Below are 23,606 nucleotides of genomic sequence, written 5' to 3' on the forward strand. Positions count from 1 at the left end.
AAGGCACTTACGATCTTTGTGGGGAAGCTGATCTGCTGGTATTGGGAAGTCCTGTTATCAGAACATTAGTGGGCACATGACTTATTAATATCATGTCAGTTCACCTGTAGGATAAGATGAATAAACGCAAACCTTAAAATGAAGGCAGATAGTCTTAGCATTGATCCTAATGGGAACCGTTCATCTACCTCTAGCCAGTTATGCCTCCACAAATACCACAGTGGGTGGTTTCAGCTGAGGCTGCTCTCAGCATCTTTTTATTTTGTTGGTCACAAACTGTCTTAAGACTGAGATGATTGTGGTTCTTGCCCTTTAGAGTGAAATGTCGTACATAGACCTTCCTTTCGTGATTTTATTTTACTCAAAGGACTTTGTTGTTTAATCACTGCTGTTGATGCCTTACTAGCACAGATCACATGAATCCAAGGAGACACTAAAGGTAGAAGAGGCTAGATAAATGTAAAAGGAGATACAAGAACAAAAATGGGAACATAAAATTAGAGCAAGCAAGAAGGAATATTAATAAAAATATGTGAACAAGTTGTTTGGCTTAATACTTCAGTTAGTGAGGAGATACTGTTTGCTTTCCTTACCTCCTCCTCTTTTGCTTGTGGTGTCTGGAGTCAGGAAGTGTCTGGTGCTTCCAAGCAAGCTGTACTTCTAAGTAATCTCTATGTCTGTGGAAGTAAGAACTTGCGTGTAGTTGTTTTCAACTGAACATGCACATGAACACTGGAGTTCTGCAGTTTAGGAGATGCTGAAAGGCATGCGGTGTTCTGTTTGTTTATTCTTTTTGGCACAGAGAAAGGGAGGGGATCATTCTGCTCATGCTAAGGATACTGCTAAGCTAAAAAGCTTGTGCTCCAAAGTTTGTGGCACATGTGCATTCACTTTGTCAGCGTGTATGCAGGCAATACATCTCAAGGAACTGTGTCTACTGATTGAGTAACCTTCCTTCAATCCTAACAGAATGCACATGGTAACTCAGGCTAAATGAGAATTCAGCTGCTAGCCAGAATGTTCAAGCAATGTTTATTTTGTAAGTTGGTTGGGAAGGTTAAATAATTGTTTTGTTTGAAGCATATTAAGTTTTTGAAGCACGTGAATGGAATGTATTGCTGAATTCTTAATCTGAAGTAGTCCTATAGAATGAGATACACCTTATTTTTATGTGCGGTGATTTTAAAATTATACAGTCATTTCTCATACATGTTTATCACTTGTGAATCAACTGAAAAAAAACTGCAGTGATTGAAACAGATTTAGGAAGAACTTTATTATTTTTATATGCAGAAGTCCAAGAAGAAAAAGAAGAAAAAAGATATTAATGAAGAAGAATCAGTAGAAGACTGTGATCTTAATGAGGAACGTGTAAAACCCATCCCACCCAAAATGGCCAATAGCCTGGAAATAGAGCAGCAGGTTAGAGAAAAAGCTGAGAGTTGCAGAAGGAAACCTGGAGAGCCTGTTCTAATTCCTGAACTGGTCCTGTCAGGAAGCATAACTCCAACTGAGCTATGTCCTCGGTAAGATAAATATTGGCCTGCAAATTACTTTGTTCTTGATTTTTGTGCTGTATTTTATTAATTGATTTTTTTGTACCACTTCAGAGGCATGTGCTCACCGTTCTCTTTAGCCTGGTGATAATACTCCTGCTTCTGAAGCTGAGATAACTTAATTCTTTTTCAAGTCACATGTAACCTTGTATATACTGGGCTTGGAGAATGCATGTGTACACATTCCCTTTAAACCTTATGATGTTCCTTAGCATCTGCATAGAACAGTGATGTGTATATATAAAGAAGTTGTTTTCAGCATAGAGTCTAGGTCATTCCTAGTGGTACCGCTGTCACCAGATAGTCCTTTACACCAGGTCTGTGCTATAGCCAACAAAGGGAAAATAAAGATACCATGTAGTAAACCAGAGATTTCACTGTGGATAAAATAAAAAAATTTACTTGTTTGTGTTACTTTCCACATTTACACACACAGTTTAACAAACATCTGGCATATTTCAGTAATTTAAAAACTGCTTTGCTTTGTAGTTCTTCAGGAAATAGCCTCATCAAGGAATATTGCTTGGCTGTTCTACTTGCAGTGACTAAAAACTCCAAAATCTTAACTCAATTTGATATAATCTGTTGCGCTTTGGAGGAAGGGAGTAGAAGGGAATGGTGTTTTCCTAAATAACTCCTTTTATACGGAGGTGGCTTTAGGGGATCTAAAATTTGACTTGTTCATTTTTAAATCATTTCGTATTCATGCAACGATAAAACAACTGTTAAAGAATAGTTTTAAAGTAACTCCTTTGTAGTGACATTTGAATTAGATTCTCATTAAATATAGCCAAAGAATAAAAATGTTATCGAAAATTATATGACAGCTTGTTTGACATATTTACAGGGCAGAAGTTTTGCGACGAGAAGATGTAAAAAAACGTTCAGCATTTATAGAAGTCCTTTTCAACTCCAAAGAAGTATCAAGGACTGTTACCCGACCAATAAGTTCAGATTTCAGAGTCCACTTTGGACAGATCTTCAATTTACAAATATTCAATTGGCCAGAGAGTTTGAAACTACAGGTAGATAATGATTTATCATAGTAACTTTTAAAAAGACAATATGAAACTTAATTACTCCTCTACTGCTTGTATTTTGCTCTACGGTAGTGTTGTAAAGACTGAAAAACCTGTGAAAGACCCTTCATAAATCATCAGTCTTATATCCCTTCCATGCTTCTCCAGTCACAGACTTTCAACTTTGCTGCTACATTTTTGATGCTTGCGCTTTACATAGATATATTTATGTTTTTCATATATATGTGTTACATACAGCATGACTATGGGCTGTGGGGGGAAATTAAATAATTGGGACATGTGATTAAATACTTCAGTGGAGCAGCCTCTTAAATTTTAGAAGTGATCTATGTTGCAGATAAACTTGCCAAAATAGTGTTTGTAAAACATTGTTGTCCTAATGTTTGCTGGAGGGGGATAAGAAAAAACTTTGCTGCTAGTAGTGTCCATAACTGCACTTGACTTGATCAACAATCAAACCACCACCACCCCCATTCCAAGTATATATTAATGAATGAGTCGCAAGAGTAATTTTCAAAGCCAATACAATATATTTTTAGGAGAAACATGGTCAGGATCCGACTTCTCCTGTTGGGATGACTTTCCGTGTTAGATAGCTTTTCACTGGTAGTTCAGGGGAAGGTGTGTATCCCTTGCCGGCTCCATTTATGTAGTGCGCAAACTGAAAGGGAAAAGGAATACCAGCTTCTTGGAATAAAAACATATGAATGGAGAAATCACTCACGTCACTCTGAGCCTGCAACTGGCCAGGAAAGAGGAAAGCAGCCTGCAGTACTGCCAGAACAGGGACTGTGTGCCTTACCCTGCCTTTTGTGGTAAGGGAGCGTTAGTGAGGCAGAATCCCTCTGGCATCTTCACCTGATACCAATGACTGTCACAATCAGCTGAATATTGTACAACAATGCTCTTTAAAGCCTAGAATTCGTTGTACTATTTTCAGGTGCATTAGAAAGGTGAGGAGGATATATTTTTAAGAAGAATTCAGACCAAGTTAGCTGCTGGTAGCTGAAATGTCTGCTAATTGGATATTTTACAAAGTAAATGAATACCTTGAATTATTTCATGCTTAAGTTGTAGTAACATCTTTTGTCCAAATATTCTACAATATGTTTTCAGCTTCTCATGAACACGTGTAAATTTTTTATTATGTCTGTCACCGTGGTTTTTTCTAGATATACGAAACAACGGGTATGAGCAGTACCACCTTGTTGGCTGAAGTGTTCATACCTGTTCCTGAGACTACAATTCTGACAGGCAGTGCTCCTATGGAAGAAATAGAGTTCAGCAGCAATCAGCGTGTGATGTTGGACCATGAAGGAGTTGGGAGTGGTAGGGACTCTCAGTCTTTTTCAGTTCAATGTTTCTCATTTTGCTGAAACCATGCAGCAGTAACAGGCTGGCATAACTGTTAGAGTAAAATCTATTAAGAGCATTTACAGCTTCTGTAACTGAATCTTATAAAATAGTCACGATTCTTATTCCTAAAGTTTGCTCTGGAATTTTTGTCTCTTACTAGTTTTAAGCTGTATATAATAAAAAGGTATGTGTTTATTATTTGGCTGGTAGTATTAGTGGAGCTCTACTAGCTGTAGAAGGTGTTTGGTGGGGGTTTTTTTCAGTATTTAAGTAATCAGGCCTCTGACACTGCAGAGCAAGCAGATGGTATTAATCAGTGTAGCTCCAGTGATTTTAATGTTTTAAACTAGTGAAGAACTGGCTGTGTAAGTGTATACACAGAGTAATTTTTTGTCTTCCTATTTGCTTTATTGACATCCTGCAATGCATTTTATCCCTAAGACTTTAGAAAGATAAAATAAGGGGGAGAGAGGAAAAGGGGAGACAAGAATAATACATAGAACTATATAGAACTTTCAAGTTTATATAATAAGTTTGAACAGCATTACGAATGACTGACTTGCATAAATTTGCCATATATGAAATACAGATCAAGCTACAGCAGAAGAATAGATAAAAAGCTGGGAGGAAAGAAATGTGGTAAAAAATCATTACAACAAATATGTGTGTCAATGTCATTGAACATGATGAATGTATATACAATTGTGTATCACAAAGCTTTAGGACTGACTTTTCAGTCGTGCATAATTCTTTTGACTCTGAATTTCTGTTTCATTAATAACAGTATACTGAATCTGAAAAATACCAGAAATATTAAAGTGTGCATCTGTGAAGGGGGGAAAAAAAAAAAAAAGCACCTTTGGCATAGCTTTCAAGGCATAGCCTTTCCTTCCAACCCAAATGGAAAGCATTTCTGTAGGTGGATTGGAATCTTTCACTCCTTTCTAAGAGCAGAGCCCTTGCCCACAGCATGCAGCAGAACCAAGTTCTTTCACATCGCCCCATTTAAATAAAGGCACAGGTTATTTGACTGCTTATTTTCAGGAAGTATTTTTAAAAATATTTAGACATTGTGTTTGAATGAATAAATATACTACTTTGGATTTTTTCTCCTTTGATAGGTGTGTCCTTTTCATTTGAAGCTGATGGTAGCAACAAAATTACTTTAATGACCTCTGGGAAAGTATCCAACAGTGTCTCTTGGGCAGTTGGAGAAAAAGGAGTCCCCTTAATTCCTCCAGTATCCCAGCAAAACACCGGCATTCCAAGGTAATGTGATATGAATTTTCAGTGATTCATGGGAAACTGATTATACTAGTATTTTAAAAGAAGAGACTTTCATAATCAAGAATTTTCATGATCTTTTTGCTTAACTTTAGATATTTTACCTTGCGCTGTAACCCCCTGAAGATATCTCAGGGTACACATTTCTGGTAAATAGATTTTAGTTAGAAATTTTATCTTTAACATTATCTATAAATAATATAGCAAATGTTAAGCTGATTAATTCACTGTTATGATTTTCTAATAGAAGATTTATATATTGGCAAGGAACTTTCCTGTAATCATTTTGCTAAGAACAGAAGCTCCAGCTCTTTGTTATCCAACATGGATTTGGGGAGGATTTTGGGACACATGCTTTAAATGCCATTTCTGTAATTAATGATAAAAATTAGGCTAAGAAAGCAGTGTAAGTTAGTATGGGGGCTTGACACTGTTAATGAATTAATCAGTGAAAAATTCTCACATGTCAGATCATTCCAAGATAATACTCTTCCATGATTTTTCTCCATCAGAAGCCTGTTGACCTGCAGAAATGAGTGTATATTATTCCATTCAAAACAATCTAATTTTCCCTGTGGCTCCAAGTTGGATATTGTAGATTATTTGTCCAACTTGTTGCTTTTATGTAAGATGATACAGAAAGTCTGCTTTTGTAATGTCCTCAGATAACTTCACTGTAAAGCATTAAGAGCTTTCTCATACTCATTAGCACTGTACCTCTTCCAGCTGATTAGATTCTGTCAGATTTTTATTTATTTAGAGGCTAGACATTGGCATCCAAATCACCCTGTTACTATTTTTGACCCAAGCTGCAGCCGCTGATTTGCTGATCAGCATATGAATAACTTGCTGACTTCAATGAGACTAGAATATCATGAGATTAAAACATAAGGATGCATTCCCAGAGGCTTACTTTAAACTCGGGAGACCAATCACTGTAGTAAATGGAAAAATGGGAAATTTCAGAAGGAAGTTAGCTGTAAAACACTCTTCTTTGAATCACCTTCTAGATACGAGCATCGCCCTGTGAGTCCATTGTCTATTGTGAAAGTCAGAGAGAAGATTTTCATGCCTAAAGCTAGTTTTTGCTGCCATTAGCTTTTTAGCAAAATTGTGATTCAGTGTGCATCTGTTCAGGGCTGGTGCCTAAAGATATAACCTTGATGTTAACTGCTTTATATGCTGCTCCAGTAACTGCTGGATAGTTGGCTGATTCTAACTAAGCACAAGCAAGATCCATATGTTCTTAAAGCTTTCTTGAAAATAATCAGATAAATAGGGAACAGAGACTCAAATTAGCACCCCTAACAAGAGAAGGGGCAACATCCACATTCTGTGCTATTTGGCTCATAACCTGCATGTCCTGGTGTATTGGGTTTACACGGCAAGGTTTTGGTAGCAGTGGGGCTTCAGGGGTGGCTTTTATGAGAAGATGCCAGAAACCTGGCCAGCGAGTCAGTGTGCAAATGGCCTCCAGACTACCTACCATACTTCCTTGCCTACTGTGAATACAAGAAAGTGAGCTGGAGCATCCAAAGGATAAGGAGTGGAGCTGGGACTTGTAGTGTCAGGGAGGACTAAAAGCAGGGCTGCATCACAAGGGAGAAGGCTGCAAGGGTGTCCCAGCACAGGCAGTGCCCTCTCCAGCCACCTTGCAGTCCTACAGGAGCTGAATGTGACAGGCAGAGCAGAGTGCTGGCAGCAGTCCCAGCCACAGCCAGGGGATCAATCGGTTCGCAAGGGTCTATCCAGAAACTGCAGGGAAGGTGGTGGAGACCAAGGCTACAGTGCAGGTCTGAGAGCGCCATCCAGGAGACAGGTCAAAGACAGGATTTAAGACAGCACAAGCAAGGACTGTACATCTAAGAAGTTATTTTCAGTATGGATTGTCAAAACTTTTGTGTTAACTTTCATGCTGTGAGGCAATTCATCATCTTACTTCCTAGTAATCAGCAACAAGGAATAGTGTAGGTGTATCATAAATGTATCAATAAGCACTTTTATTGTATAAAAGTTCCCTTCCATCAGTTCCTTCATATTTCTCCCATACTTTCCTTTGCAGTTCATCATTCCCTCCATTGCATAGCTAAAACTAAGAATTGTGTAGGGCGATTTACTACTAAGGTTGTGGGGAGCTTTTTCTTTTTTTTCTAAGATTGTTTTAAATACTTTTTAGTATGAAAAGTATGTAAGTTTTTTAGTTCTTTAGCAATATAGCTGAGTTATATGTGTTTTAGGCGTAAGTTCTGTTAATTCTGTCTTTTTAGTGCTTTAAAAAATATTGATGCTATTGCATCCATTGGCACATCAGGACTAACTGACATGAAGAAACTAGCTAAGTGGGCAGCGGAAGCAAAACTTGATCCAAATGACCCAAACAATGCAGCTCTGATGCAGCTGATCATGGTAGGTGGCTTTTTCAGAGCTGTAGGGCTAATGGAGCTGTGAAACACCTAGTCACCAGTACCTTCTCAGGCAATCTTCATGCATGCCAGGCGTTGTAGCAGCATTTGAATTTCTGATGGACATACTCATGTCAGTGTTAAATCATATTTTTAATAGACATCTTGCTTCTTATTAATCCATTTAGTAGTGGGTTGATGATTTATTAATGAGTATGATTTAGTAGTATTCTAGTGGAGAAAAATAGATATGAGGGAATACACAAACTGATTAACTTATAAATAGAAAAAAAAAAAGGATTTTGAGTTTCTTGTTTCCTTAAAGTGCAGAGGTATTCCCAATGTACTTGTATGGTATTAAATAGCAGGTTGCTTATTAGTGACAATTGCACACAGAGATCTAGTGTATTGTAAAAGTTGGGACTTTCTCTAAGCATCAAATTGAGCTATTTACATAGCTGAAGTTGTATAAATGTCTTTACAGTCCAGTTTTCTAGGCTTCTCTGCTATGTTATAGTTTTCCTACTCTAGAATGTTTTGTTTATGTTACAAGGAAATAGAATTTTATTGTATTCTTAAATGTATTGTCATATATACTTTGCTCAACAAAAACCTACTTTAAAACACGTAGTGTTTCAGTCTGATCCATCTTGACTGCTTTTGCTTAAAATGAGCATCCTTGCAATATGTATGTAAGACTTACAAAAGTTATTTTGCAAACTTTTGTCACTTTGTATGTAAAGGTTAATAATTTTTTGACTAATTTAGGTTGCCACAAATGGAGAGAGACATGCTCCTGATTTCTTCAGATTGGAACAGTTGCAGCAAGAATTTAATTTTGTTTCTGATGAGGAATTTAATAGATCAAAGAGATTCCGACTTTTGCAGCTCAGAAATGGAGAGGTGGCAGAGTTCCGAAACTACAAACAAGTCCCTTTACATGAGCGAGAAATCAGTGAGAAAATTTTCCAGGTAGAATGTTATCTGAAATATTTCTTTCCAGTTTTGATGCTAATAATATTCAACTTGCAGTTAAATTAATTGGTCCCTTAAAGAATATACACCTATGCTGATCTGTACAAAATTATAATTTTATTACTTCAGTGTTTTCTGGTGTTATTTCAATCTAACTAAGATTACTTCCTTCCAAAGCAATATTTCCACAGCTATACTGTGGAAGAAGAAAAATAAAATACAGCAACTCCTGTAGATACAAATGTTCTAAAATACTTCTTTTTCAAAAAAAAAAAAAAAGATAAGAGCTTGTTTTTTTTTTAAAGGTGATTTCAAATACAGAAAGGTAATGCAAACATAATTCTGACTTAGGCTTATCTTTTGAGTCCTTTCTGTGGAGACTGCTGGAAGCAATGACTCCAACAAGAATTAAAACCTTCTTATGTTTTACTGCAGCCTATGTGGCAGTTATTTCTGTTTGAGTACATTGTTCCAATTAGCTTACCCATCCTTGCCTGTCTGTTAATTACTGAAACGCAATGTGTGCATTTTTTATTTGGGTCATGCTTCAATTATTTTTAATCTCAACTCCATTATTAGTATTAAGTCACGCATTCTTTTGTTCTTTAGCAATTCATGCGGCTAAGGAGCATTTTAGTGGGTTCGTTCCTTAGCAGGCTCGGAATAATTTCAGATTCTGGCAGCTGCTGCTTTATCCCTACTTCTTCTTACATAAATTTCTGAAAAATTCCTTTCTTCCATTTCTTTTGGATTATATGGGGTTTTTTTTAAAGGTATTTATTAATTCAGTCATGTCTGGCTCTTTACAATAAATATTTTCCATCTTAAATTTTAGATTAGTTTTGTATCTTTTATTTAAAGATCTGCCGCATCTTTGCTATACATTTCTGATCCAGTTGATTTTATGGACTTTGTTCATTTCAGATTATCACTCCAAATTGAAAACCATAGTTTAAGAATTGTTTCATTGGATTTTATTTTCATTAAGGGTAAATTAGATAAACTCATGATCACCCATTCCAAGTTCATTTTATATGGCATGATCTTCAAAACTAAGTTTAAAGCAGTATTTTTCCTAATTGGTTACTAGCTATTTGGCAAAGAAGTCTGAAAATTCATAGAATCGTGGAAATATTTGGAAAATATTGTCTGGAGGTCATCTAATCCTGTTTTGCACTGAACTGGTGGGACTGTTGCCAGCACTAGATGAGGTCAGCTGGGTATCTGTCTAGCCAGGTCTTGAAAACCTCTAAATAGGCAAATCCATAGCCTTTCTGGATAACCTGTTCCAGTGCTGCACTATCCTACCAGTGATTATTACAAAAAAAAACCCAAACCAAACAAAACAAACCATGTGCAACCTGAGCCTTCCAAGTTGTCTTTAATGGCTGTTTTCCCTTGTTATGTTGTCAGGAACTACAGAGATGAGTTTGGCACTCTCCTCTTTGTAACTACCCCTCAAATAGATGTGGGCAGACACTGGATTGCTCATTAATCTCTTCCTCACCGGATTATTCGAGTTGAACACCATGTCCAGTGCAAGAAAGGCACTGAAATACTGGTGCAAGTCTAGCACAGAGCTACCAGGATATCTACAGGGCTGGAGCACATGACGTACAAGGAAAGGCTGAAAGGACTAAGTTTGTTTTGGCCTAAGCGGGCAAGGCTAAGGGAGTATCTTACTTCTTCCTTCATGTACCTAGTGAGACAGTGCAGAGAAGACAGAGCAAGACTCATCTTAGAAGCAGGATGATGGTAGACACAGGTTACTCCAAGAGAAATTCCAGTTAGATATAATGAAAACATTTTATACAAAGAATGTATTCTAGAACATGTTGGCCAGCCAGTTTGTAGAATTGCCATCTCTAGAGATACTGAAAATTCAGTTGGCAAAGGCCCTGAGCATCCTGATTGGATTGTTCCTGGTTTGATTGAGGTTTTGGATCAGATGATCACCAGAAGTCTCTTCAACTGTCATTATTCTAAGATTCTGACCTCTTCTTGTAGATCATGTACTCCAGGCCTCTGACTGTCTTAGTAGACAGTCAGAGTGGACCCCATCCAGTTTCTCCACATGCTTCTTGAACTGGCATTCAGTATTTCGGGTATGCCCACACAAGTTCCACATTGGAGGAGCTAGTAATTTCTCTTTGTCTGTAGGCCATGCTACTCCTAATGTAGCCTGTGGTTTGCCCTTTGCCAAAAGAACACGTTGTTTGTTGTCATTAAACCATAAGCACCAGATTTTCTTCAATATGGCTGTTATTCTGCCGGTTGCTTTCCAGTCTGTGCCGCACATGTTGTTACTCCACCCTCAATACAGAGTTTTGCCTTTTCTTCATTGAGACTTCAGTTGTCATGGTCTTCAGTTATTAAGAGCCCTCTGAACCATTGTTCAGTCAGTCATTCTACTAACCACTCTTTCTAATCAAGTATCATTGGCTAAACTGCTGACAGTGTGTTGTGTCTCCTCATCCAGGTCACTGGTAAGATACTTAGTAATTGGCCCTATAATCAATCCCAGGAGTACTTTGCTAGTTAGAGGATGCCAACCGGACATTGATCCTTACTGTTAGAGCTCAGTTGTCCACCCTGTTTTCAACCCAGCAAGCAGCCTATTCAGTCCATTCAAACCCATACGTCCTCAGGTTATCCCAACCAGGAATAACTGCATTCTACTTGTTGACAGTAGTGATATTTTAAATCTATATCCTAGCTCTATTCCTAAATGACAAATTCTGTGGTCATACCTAAACCTGATAATGGAAGTTTCCTGCTGTTGGTTAACCGTGGTAGGCAGCTGAGCACCACACTGATGCTTCTTCACTTCTGCTCTCCCTCACACTCTGGATGGGGAGAGAATAGGTAGAGTAAAAGCAAGAAAACTCATGGGTTGAGATAGTTTTTTATAAGTGAAGGAGAGAGGAAGAAGAAAGAAATACAAAAAACCCCCAAGTGATGTAAAAGCATTTGCCACCTCCCCCATGAAGACTGATCCCTAGCCAGTCTTTAAGCAATGGCCACCTTCCCCAAAATCCCTTTCCTTTCTTTTTTACTGCTGATCATGACATTACATGGCATGGAATTAACCCTTTGGTCATTTTGGGTTAGCTGTTCCTGTTTTGTTCCCTCCCCAGTTCTTGCGCATCCCCAGCCTACTTGCTGGGGGTGAGTTGGAAAAAGATACAGTGTTGACACTGTGCAAGCACTGCTCAACAATAGTCAAAACACTGTTGTGCTATCAACACCACTTTAGTCATAAATTCAAAACATAGCACCATACCAGGTGCTGTGAAGAAAATTAAGTCCATCCTGGCCAGACACAGTACCATTAGGCCATGAAATTATCTTCTTTTTTCCCCCACTGTGGTGTTTCCCCAAGCGATTCTGTTGTATTTGTCCTCTCCAATATTTTTACAGTGTACAGCACTGATATGCAGTACTGCTATGGAATGTTCTTTTGCTTTATATTTTTGGTTCCTGTGTTCCTCAGAACAAATGGGTCTGTCATCTCTACCAATGCACCCAGCAGAATGGGCTGTAGGATTTTGATAATCCAAGACATTCCATGCTCATGGGCAAGCAGAATGTCTTGATACACTTAGGGAAATAAAACAACACAAGTGTCTTGGGTCAAATGGGAAGAGTTTCAAGCTGGGGTTCAACATTAGAGTTGGGGCCAATCAGTCTGTATTTGAGTATTTGCTTTATCAGAAGTTTATGATCTTTTCCTATTTCTTCTGAGAGCTTATTTAATGTCAACAGTTTACTAACCATTACCAAGTACTAATTAATGATTTGTGGTGCTTAAATCACCCTGAAGTAAAAAGACTTTTGAAGGGAGCAATGCATATGCATGTACCAGTTAGGCATTCAACTCCCATTATCGGACTTCTAGCTTAGTCATTACCAGTTCTGCCTAAAAATTAATATTTCAGGCTCAGAAGAGCTATTCCTATTTTAGATAAACTTTATTGTGGAAATAATGAAGCACTGTGTTTCCAGAATACACTTCCTGAACCTTTTATGTTAGGAAAAATATGTTCTCTTAAGTAACAACAGTAGAAAATGACCTGAAGATTAATTTTACTGAGTAGCTTTTACATGATAAGTAGCTGTGGTTCTAAAGCCAACCTGATTTGCAGACTGCTGTTAAGCTGCATGTCCTGGGAGACCCCCTGGACTTGTAGGCTCTGTGTTTTGCTTGGAAGCTGAGTGTCGGCTCTAGCCTTTTCTTAATTTATGAGACACTTCCCTAAACTTGTGAATAAAAGTTTTATTTGTCAGTACAGCTTTCATTGTAGTCCACCAGAATAGTAACCACAATCCTGAGAAATATTCCATTAACATACTTCTCCCCAAGAACCAAGTGCTTCTCTTAAATCTTTTCTTGTGGTGGTAACCAGTATTCATCTCAGCCCCTCAGTTAGGCTACAGACTCTTTTATCAAACCTCAGGCAAAGCAAAATCTTCACGCGCTGGCTGCTGAAGAGCTTTCACTTTCTCATGATGTATAACCAAAGATTTTTATTAAGCTATTAAATATCTATTTCTTGACTATAACATAAAATAGCTCAATAATTTTTTCTTAACAAATTCTCCCACAAGCAGTATCTCTTCCAGTGTTAGACACTTTGAAAACTAGTTATGTGTATTAAAACACAGTTCAGATTTCAGTTAATCCTCTATGAATACTGCTTCACTTCTGTTTATAAAAGATTCTCCGTATTGCAGCTGCAGTAAGAGAAGCCATTTCCAGTTCAAATGGAATTTCAGTTTACAGCAGCAGGTCAAACTTTGGCTTTAAAAGAAGAGAGGGAGACCTTCAAGTTATTAATAGTAATTTAAACCACATGAATCTTGTAACTTAATGGAATTCTTGTCTCTGTTAATGGAAGTTTAGCAACGGTTTTGCTGTATACCATAGCATTAAAAATAGTTTTATAAACCTTTGACACCTGTTTTGGTTTACTGTGATCCATATATTGATATTAATGAAATATTTGTCATTTTTCTTGTATGTAATAAAGCACTGAAAATGTATCAAATCACAAACTCTAGTGAATATCTTTAGGACTATGAGAAGAGACTGCAAGAGAGGGATGTGATTGACAGCAAAAATTACCTAGATGCACACAGAGCAGTTGTTGCCAACTATCTGCAGAAGGTAAGCTGCAAAAAATATGGATCCATCACATTTCCTTAGGCCATATGTTGCTTGTACACTTGGATGGCTCATTTCCATGAATACTAAAAACTGATTAATCTCTAAACGTGACCTACAGATATGTCTTTATAATTCCAAGTTAGGCCTGAAACTGGTCTAATGAACAAGTGGAGGTTTGAGAATGACTCATTTAATGTTACTGAAGAAGATGCAATATACAAAATGATCAGTCATTCTGGATTTTTCTAGGAGTTCTGTAAATTCTTCTTTGCTCCAGTGTCCCAGGAGTTTGTACTGTTGCGTCCCAGGTATTCCCTAATTTCCCTCTCCTCCCTGTTTTCCTCCTTAGAAGCTGTGATGCTAAGAGATTAATTATCTCCATGAAAGTGGCCCTAACCGCTGTTAAAAATCATTTGATGCAGTACACAGAGTGTCTTGTCCTACAGCCTAAGGCAGAGGGCTTATCTTCCGTCATATTACTGTCATTGTGGTATTAGAGTAACATCTTGTCTTGATTTAATTTATTTTTCTAACCTGTTCATTCTGTTAGGATGACATTCTCTTTAATTCTTAGGGGAAAAAAAGTTATAGGAAACTATTGGTCATAAAACCAAGAGAAGTTTGCACTATTTTGGCAAAACAATAAGTGCAAAACATGGCTACCACTTTCTTACCAGTACTGGAAATACCAAAAAGTGTATCAGATCCTAGCCAGCCAGCAAAACGTGTAATATGATTATAAGGTTGATTTGATGTAGAACAAAAGAAATTGTCTGTTAGAAAGAATTGTTCATAAAAGAATCATAGACAATGAAGAGTGTTTAAATCTTCCAGGCAAGTGCCAAAGCCCAGATTCAGTATGATAATGTAAAAAAATTATTTTTAACTCTGCTGTCATGTTTGAGTCAGCCCCATATGTTTTGCATGGTATATAAGTGTGTACTTAAATATATGGTTTATGGAGTACACTGAAAAATAGTATAGTAGTACAGAGTAACATACATTATAGTACCTTTATTTGTCACTCTTTTAGATGAAGTACAAGTAGCCTTTATAAAAATAATATTTGGATATTTTCCACTTATAAATTGTCAGATGTGCTTGAAGATTAGATTGCTCACGTTGGAACTGAAAGTTCACTCTGAAATGTGTTCATTATACTCCTATCACACAGATATAATAATAATAACTTAAAAAAAACCAAAGGGAGATGTCTTATAGAAAATTGTTTGCTATTGCTCTTCTGCAACTGATCTTGCAATAACATGGTATATAAACGCATTACTAGTTTTGGTGGTAGGAAAAAAGGACAAAGGTAATAATCTGTCAGTCTGCTTTCATGTACTTGTTGGGAGGAGAGGGAAGACTTTAATTTCTGTGCTTCAGTCTATGACCTCAGCATAGAAATGAAAGGAATTAGGGATTTTAAACATTTATTTGAAATCATAGTATTTGTAATACAGGCTTCATTGATTGCTCTACAGTCTGAAGTGTTACTTTTTTCCCCCGTAACTAATACCATATAGATTTCTTTACAGCCTTTTTTGCAACTTCATTTAGACGCAGAAAAGAGATGTCTCTTAATATCATTTATTGTTGTGATTGTTTCTGGCGAATAGTTGTAAGCAGATAAGACTTCATTTTCTGATTGCATGCTTTCATATGTTCTTATATCCGGCTAGCCAGGATGTTTCTAGAGAATCATTGTACTCATATTATGTTCTGAAGAAGTATCTGGTGTAAAAAAAAATTTTCCTTGGACCATGACTGTTTTAAAACTGGGAAAAAATAATGTATATTTTGACATTTTGCTTGTGTTTAATAGACAGAATGCAAGTATTTGGCGTGGGTTTGGATTAGAAATGTATTTTTGTCTTTTCTCCCTCCCCATTCACAGGTTCGAGAATCAGTAATAAACCGTTTCCTTATAGCAAAACACCATTTCCTTCTCTCTGACCTTGTCAATGAAGAGGAGATTCCGAGCCTTGGGTAAGGGAGCTATTTTATTTTTCTACAATAGAATTTATTTTATTTTATTTATTCTAAATCAAAATAATTAATGTAAAACTCTCTGATCTTTTTTTGCAAAGTATATTGATATGACCAACCGATGCGATTTTGTGTTTAGTATAATATATAAACTTCTAATCACTATGTACACCTCTGTCTATACAGACAGGGTATTGATAACACAAAGTGCATAAAATATTATTTAATAAAAAGTCTGGTTTTGGCAGAAGTAATGTGACAGTATGTAAATAAGATTTAGCATGATATAATGCATCAGGCTGTGACCTGATGAGCTGATCATAACCCTAGGTGGTGCCAGACTGAATGACTTCCAAATAGCAGACAAGCATCAGAGGTAGTAACACTACTATTGGTTCTACAGGTGATGCTCACTTTGAGTCAGTGCATAGGCCCTGCAAATGCTGTGCAATGGTTTTTTTAACAGCAATTTTCCTTATTTTACTTCTCCTATATTTCTGTTTGCTGTTGCTGGATATCGTCATATGCTATTTACTTTCAGGAATGTTACCCAGCTTGGAAATGACTTTTTTTCTTTTAAGATTATTACTTGGTTTATTACTTAAGCACATTCTTTGAATTTTTCTTCCAAATCCCATAGTTGTTGATTTTATCGTTTATCAGTCGTCACAGCACAGATGACTCTTAATTAGTGTTGCTCAATTAAAATCTGTGTAAGTAAACAAGTTGTGAAAGGTGGTTATTTTTTCTTTCATGTAGAAGTTGCTTGTGTTCACTATGAACGTGACATCCTTAAAGTACAACCAAAGTTTTTTCTATCAGCAGTATAAATCTAAACAGTTCCACCTGCTGGAGATACAGAGACTTGCTCTCTTAAAAGAGTTCATCCTATTTTCAGTTCATGTTTTCATGTCACAGAATGGAAAAATCCAAACAACACTATAATTATCTTTTGCAGTTGTTTAAAATCAAATGGTTCATTGATATTTTCTTATCATGAATACTAATTCATAATGGATTCTATTTGCTAATCTATATGGTTAGTGATTTTATAATACACCATAATTTGTTTAAAGCAGCTACTTAGTGAGATATTTCAGTAACTTGAGGTTTTGTGGTTTTTTAACAGTAATTACTGTGATTTTTTTATAATGTATAAGGAAGTAGTGCCATTGACTGAGTTTTTAAAGTAGCTTTTGGAATGTCTGCAGTTAATATCAATGACGTGTAAAAACATGGATCTGCTTTTTTTTTTTTTCTTCTTTTCCTTTTTTTCCTTTGGTTCTGCTTTGCCTTGGGTTGTAAGTTCTGAGGGTCCAGGGTACGTTGTGGCATATTCATTCTGCTTCCTTTCTACAGCCTATTGTTTGTTGTACATAGCTGTGTAATTAGATTTTTTGCCTGTTCCAAACAGTGGTTGTAGTCATCTGCTAGATACTTTGTTTTATAGCACTGTAGCTTAGATCTGTCTTGAAGCTCTGTAATTGTCTTATTTGTATATTACCTAGTTTTGGAAAAAAACTTTTTTGCCCACTTAAGTTATAGTTTCTGAAATATAAGACAGAACTGGATTATGTAGTACTAAATAAAATATTTTGACGTTCCCTAGAGTTTTGTAGGGCACTAATAGGAACATGTATTTCCTTTTTCTGTTAGTGCATAATTTGCTTGTGTGTCATGGAAACACTAGAATGCTGGATTCTATGCAGAAATTACTAAATATCTGTTTTATGATTTTTAGTATTTTGGGACTCAGCCTCTTTAAACTGGCAGAGCCAAAACGACCGTTAAAACCCAGAAGAAAAGAAAGGAAGAAGGTCACAGCACAGAATTTATCAGATGGAGACATAAAACTGTTAGTGAACATCATTAGAGCGTATGATATTCCAGTGAGAAAACCAGTGATGAGGTATGTTTAAATGCCTGTTTCCAGTACAGATGCATTTTCTGGTTGCAGCTGGTTTGAGGAGAGATAATGCAACTAAAGCTGAAATTCAGCCATGTGTGTTGTTTTGATCCTCATGACAAAAACATATATACATTTATCTTTTTATTACTAATGATAAAGAGCTGCTGTTTGTGAGTTTGTAGAATAATATAATCATTTATCAGTAACTGCTAAATTCAAGAAATGTTTTACCAAAAGCTGTATTCATCTGCTTGAGGAGAAAAAACTATCTGAAAGATAATTTACAGCTTTGACATTATAACTCCGGTAATATCAGATGAATTATACCTTAAGCAAGCCTGGTAGTTAGGGCAATTTTAATTGATATCTTAATTGAATACCAAAAAAAGTATTTAAAAAATCTAGTTCTTCATTGTGGGTTACTATATTTGCCTCCTGAGTATAGCATGTTGGTCTTCATGAACTCTTTGTTCAAGTTAATGGACTGAGCCTAATTCAGCTCTGACTAATTTTAAAGGTGACCATTACCTCCAGACACATTAAGGCAATGCCTGCAGTGCGTGATGCTGTGTCATGTAAAGGTACTTCAGTTTTGAACAGTCTGGTTCAGTTCCAGAAGCAATGTATTAGTGCAGCGTTCCCCCTCTCCCGCCCAAAATGAATACACCTTGCATGTAACTTGGTCAGCTTGAAAACATCTCCAATTACTGTGCATAAAGAATTTAGCATCTTCTGCTGGTTTATCTCTTTACTGTAATAAAGGTTCGGTTGGATTTCTGTAAATAAGGTCATACTGAGAAAAGCAATTAATATTAGAAACATGTTGACAGGAAGGAAAAGGTGAAAATTTCAAGTCATTATCAGTATTAGAAGAATAGCTACATTACAAATTACAAAAACCCCTCCCAGACTTTTTGCATTATATGATATATTATTTTGAGCTCCTTTCTCCATGAATAGTTGCTCTTTTATAATCTCTACTGTGGTGTTATAACTTTTTTTGTAATGTGGAAACACTATAAAAATAAATATATTAACATTTATTTCACTCATGGGTTGCCGATTGTGTAAGATTCATATGGGTTTAATTTTGTCATAGAGGCCTTGCCTGGATACCATGAAGCCTACACTGTTTATGAATTCTGTGGGGATTCATCTCCTTAAACTGAAAAACCTGGGGCTCAAGGAGATTGTATGTGGAAGGCAAAAAAAAAAAAAAGTCTGGGGTTGATAAGCTTCTCAGAAAGGAGAGCCTCCAGGCACAAAGCGCTCTTTTGCAATGAGGCTTACAAGAGCTATACACTCGCTACCCCTTTCTGGCATTCTTTTAATGTTATTTGATCAAATAAATATCTTTCCAAATTAAAGTCATAACATAAAATACCAGAAATATTTCCAGAATTCTGTATGATTAATACAGAATGTGAGGGACTCATAGTTTGTAATGTGTTTTCTTCTTGTTGTCTTTTTCCTCTTGTAGCAAACTTCAACAACCATCCAAATCTTCAAGGTCCTTTAATGAGATGTTTGCAGCCTCTCCATCCGCTCAGAGCCCAACTGATAGCCCAGATTGGGCATTCAATCAGGTATATTACAAAACTAACATTTTCTTACATGAAGTTGTGAGCTCTTTTCCACAGACAGTAACATCATTAGAAAGGTATTTTATCCCTCTCCTTGATCTCCAAAAAGCTGCAAAAGGTTCAGAGAAGGGCAATAAGGATTTCAGAAATACAGAATGGCTACTGTACAGTGAGAAATGGTAGGGCTTTTCAGCCAGAAGGGCAGTAACTGCAAGCAGGGGAGGAGGAATACGGTAGAGAGGCACAAAATCATGAGTACTGTGGAGACTGTGGGTAGGGGTTGGCTGTTTACAGGCTCTTTCCGTGCAAGAGTGAGGGTTTGTCAAATCAAGCTGGTAGGAGTTAGGTTCAAAACAAACAGAAGGTTGTGATTCTTCATGCAGTAGTTAGTAGGTGCCCAGAGAAGTTGCTTACCCGTATTGTGGACTAAAGAGGTTTGCTTGGATTGAAGTGGGTGTTGGACAAGTATTTGGAAGAGTGATCCATTGGGAGTTATTAAATAGAAAAATCATTACAGGCATAGGAAGGTCCTTCATCTTAAAAATGATTGAAGCCTGGAAAAGTAATAGGAGAAAATATCATATATGCCTGGTCTGCTTTTACCCTTCTGTATGTGTTTGCTGATGGCCATTTTCTCAGCCTGAATTTTGGGCCTGGTGCACTCTTAGTCTAAACCAGCACAGCCATTTTTATGGCTGATACTGAAACTTCATTTGCTTGCTATTGAGAACTAAATTCAGCATCCTTGAGCATGACGATGGAAGCCCTTCAGGGCTTTTTCCTGATTTTCTTATGATTTTCCTTCAAAATTATTGCTTCTTGAAAAGTAGAAAAGGTTCTGCCATATGTATTTCAACAATAATGAAATGCTCTATTAAGGCATTTTTAACCACATTAGGCATTTGTTGTGTCTAGTAGGAGCTGCTTATCTGTAACAGGGACCAGTTTCAGAGACGACCAGGACTGTAGCAGTGGGCTTCTTGGATTACAGATAAGAGGATACAAGTGCACTTTTTTCCACTGGTGTCTGGGAAGCATTTTCTGTTTCAGTTACCTTCTCTGATTAGATAGCCAGTAGCTTTCCCACTCTTAGGGGAAAATGTGGTTTAGCTTGTGTATATAAATATGTCAAGTATTCTGAATACACATAACCTTTAGAAAATGCTAACATATAAAATATTTTTTAAAGCTTCATAAACTCTTAGAAGTCTGGGAAGTGCAATATTTAAGGTGTGTTAAAGTTTTATCTGTGTTGGACCAGCCTGATCTCCAGAAAGTATACATTTATTTTTCAAAATACATAAAAACGTGTAACTTCTATGGTCTGATTCATTTTTATAGAGATCTGTTTCTTTTTTTTTTGATCTCTATTTATAGGTTTTAGTCCGTCCTTTTGTAGAAGTTTCTTTTCAGCGAACAGTCTGCCGGACAACAACAGCAGAGGGTCCAAACCCCAACTGGAATGAGGAACTTGAGCTTCCATTTAGGTATGGCAAAATGAAGTAAAATTATTTCTGAGTAATAATAATGTACTTTGAGCATGCAAATCTATACAAATTTTCCTGTTCTGTTCAAGTCACTTTTTTGGTTTATTTAACCTTTTTAGAGCTCCTAATGGTGACTACAGTACCCACAGTTTGCAGTCAGTGAAGGATGAAGTCTTCATTAATGTTTTTGATGAAGTCCTTCATGATGTTGTAGAGGTGCGTTCTCAATCGAAGGACAGTGTGCATTACAGAATATTATGAGCTTTTTGAAGTTGACAGAATAAGACTTAGCCATGAAATAGCTTTCACCCTCCTGTGACTCTTTTTTCTCTGTTTTGTCATTCTTCCTTAACAGTTTTGTATCTAGTCATTACTGCAAGATTTTTAGAGGGAGCATTCCTTACGGTGTTAGCCTTTCTCTGTACAAATGAAGCTTGTACTATATAATCTGTTTCGAGAGTTGAACATGTGTATGTAGTCTATTTTACTGATATTTAATGAAATTGGAGATAGTAAAATGAGAGGCAACATATGAATTGTAATCTGAATTGTATTCTTCTTAATCAGGATTTTTACTAAATTCAAGATGAAAGATCCTAGTTCCTGTATTTTTATTAGCTATCACTTTATGCTCTGTCTCATCATGTTTTACAAGCTCTTTGGTGAAAAAAAAAATCTTTCACTTGTATATATTAATTTTTTTGAATGAAAAAGTGCAAGTACTAGTAATAAGAAATTTTTGTAAGCTCTCGGAGTTGGCATAACTCCTTCCCCTGTTGAAACCAGTGAAAGCTTCCCCAGACAATTCAGTGTGCACAAAAATAGCAGCACTCAACATTCTTGAAAATAAAACCCAAAAATAAGCAATGCACATGTTTAACTGAGAACAGAATTCTGTCCTCTAAACTGAAATGGAATCTGATGCAGCAGAAGGAAGATACAGGCTTGAAACTCCAATGTCACTCAATCCTTTAAAGATTTTTTTTTTTTGACAACTTGTAGGCTGATCATATTAGATTTGGAAATCCCTGTTAGGCAGTACACATGAAAACAGTGCTTCTATTCCACGGGGTTTAGTTAGATTTTCATACAATTTTACCTTCAAAAAGCTGTTTTAAATACTAGTAAAATATTTAATTAGAAGACCATAGCTTAATTTACTTTGTCTGAGAAGACTCTTGTGGGCTTCTCAGAATTTTGAGTTCTCTATCACAGGTGGTACAGGAGTTGAACCCTGAAGTGCACGCACATTGTATCATGGACCATGACATTCTTGTATTTGTTCAGCATCTGACACACTGGAAAGGCATGCAGAATGACCACTGCCATACTAGTAACAAACTTATATTTGTTGTAAATTATTAAACCAATACAGAATTTTTATTAATACCTTGGCTAAATTGTTGATTGAACTAAAGGAAATAAAGCTGTCTTGCAAAGTTTTATGTTGGGCAACTTTTTAATAGGATGATCATGAAAGAGGAAGTGGAATCCGCACTCGTGTTGAGAGACACTGGCTGGGATGTGTTAAGATTCCATTTACTACGATATATTTTCAAGCGAGGGTAAGTATCAATAACTTGGAGTAAATCTCTTAAAATAGAAAACTGGAGAATGGAAAGGGGCTGGTAATGGAATATCAGATTTAACAATGTTCTCTGTAGCTGTTTATTTTTATGGAATTGTTTGAAAATGTCTTTGAAACCACTGTTTTTTGTCAAATTTGGTGAGCTTTTTTCAGTAAGTTCACATTTAGAAGGGAGAAGAGGTAGGCAAACATACTTTTACACTGACAACACAGCCTGGCTTCCTTCAGTAATGAGGTTAAAAGTGGGAATTCTTTAGATGGTCACAGGAAATCACAGGAACAAAATATTTGAATACGAATAGCAAATGTATTTGAGAAGAAAGTTTTGCTGTTTTGTTTCTAATGAGAAGTATTTCTTTATATATGTTGTAGATTGATGGTACATTTAAGGTGGATATTCCACCAGTCCTCCTTGGCTACAGCAAAGAAAAGAACCTGGGAATCGAGAGAGGTTATGATTCTGTGCGAAATCTGAGCGAGGGCTCGTACATAACACTGTTTATTACCATCGAACCACAGCTCATTCCTGGAGAGCCAGTCAGAGAAAAGGTAACTAATCAGTAATTCATCATACTCATGCTCTTTGTTTCCAGTGGTGCAGTTCTTGAGATGCATATAAATAGGTATGCTTCATGTACCGAAGGGCATGAATACAAGTACAGAAGGACATTAATACAACTTCTGAGTTTTCTGCTTCAAATTTTTCAGCTCATTTCAAATTAATTGGATGCACCATTAAGTTAGATGGACACGTAATGCATGAGAAATAACTTTCACCAGGTATCTAGGTCCAATGTTAATAGAAAGCAAATTTCCATTCATTATCTGTGAGCATGTAATTTTCCCATTTATTTCTGTAAACAATAAAGTATTCATGTGAGTATTTGTGAACAGTGGATGAAAAGGAGTTGGCAGGTGCAAACATAGTATTTTCTTGCTTCTGTGTTTATACTACTCAAATACAGCATTTATTATTTATGGATTCATGCATGCCTTCAGGTCTTGAAAATAATTATTTCTAAATAGCAGCCATTATTTTTTTCAGTTATTTTACTAAAACAGAAGTGCCTTACACTAACAACAATATGTAGTTAAAATGCATAGAGCACTTGCAATTGTTTGTAACATCATGCAATGATTTTGAGATCCATTCAGTAAGGATGTGTATTTTTCATGCACAAATAGCGGCGGTTCATTCTTTTCCAATTCAGTGCTACATTGGTCATTTATTAGAGGCAAACAGGAACTGGAGAGAAAAGTCTCTTGTTAT

At 36.5% G+C, this 23,606-nt stretch overlaps 1 protein-coding gene across 6 annotated transcripts in view; it reads left to right on the forward strand.

Annotated features, from left to right (window-relative positions):
* Positions 1 to 23,606, forward strand: part of CC2D2A (coiled-coil and C2 domain containing 2A) — a 64,900-nt gene that overhangs the window by 27,313 nt on the left and 13,981 nt on the right. For all 6 annotated transcript variants that reach the window (XM_064449159.1, XM_064449160.1, XM_064449162.1 and 3 more), the window contains 14 exons: positions 1,294 to 1,526; positions 2,404 to 2,581; positions 3,769 to 3,925; positions 5,074 to 5,221; positions 7,504 to 7,642; positions 8,407 to 8,610; positions 13,688 to 13,780; positions 15,678 to 15,769; positions 17,511 to 17,678; positions 19,159 to 19,264; positions 20,639 to 20,748; positions 20,868 to 20,964; positions 22,215 to 22,313; positions 22,709 to 22,885. In XM_064449159.1, coding sequence (XP_064305229.1) covers positions 1,294 to 1,526; positions 2,404 to 2,581; positions 3,769 to 3,925; positions 5,074 to 5,221; positions 7,504 to 7,642; positions 8,407 to 8,610; positions 13,688 to 13,780; positions 15,678 to 15,769; positions 17,511 to 17,678; positions 19,159 to 19,264; positions 20,639 to 20,748; positions 20,868 to 20,964; positions 22,215 to 22,313; positions 22,709 to 22,885 — 2,001 coding nt within the window. The remainder of the gene's footprint in view (positions 1 to 1,293; positions 1,527 to 2,403; positions 2,582 to 3,768; positions 3,926 to 5,073; positions 5,222 to 7,503; positions 7,643 to 8,406; positions 8,611 to 13,687; positions 13,781 to 15,677; positions 15,770 to 17,510; positions 17,679 to 19,158; positions 19,265 to 20,638; positions 20,749 to 20,867; positions 20,965 to 22,214; positions 22,314 to 22,708; positions 22,886 to 23,606) is intronic.

The sequence above is a fragment of the Phalacrocorax carbo genome, chromosome 4 (genome assembly GCF_963921805.1).
Source record: "Phalacrocorax carbo chromosome 4, bPhaCar2.1, whole genome shotgun sequence".
Lineage (NCBI taxonomy): Eukaryota > Metazoa > Chordata > Aves > Suliformes > Phalacrocoracidae > Phalacrocorax > Phalacrocorax carbo.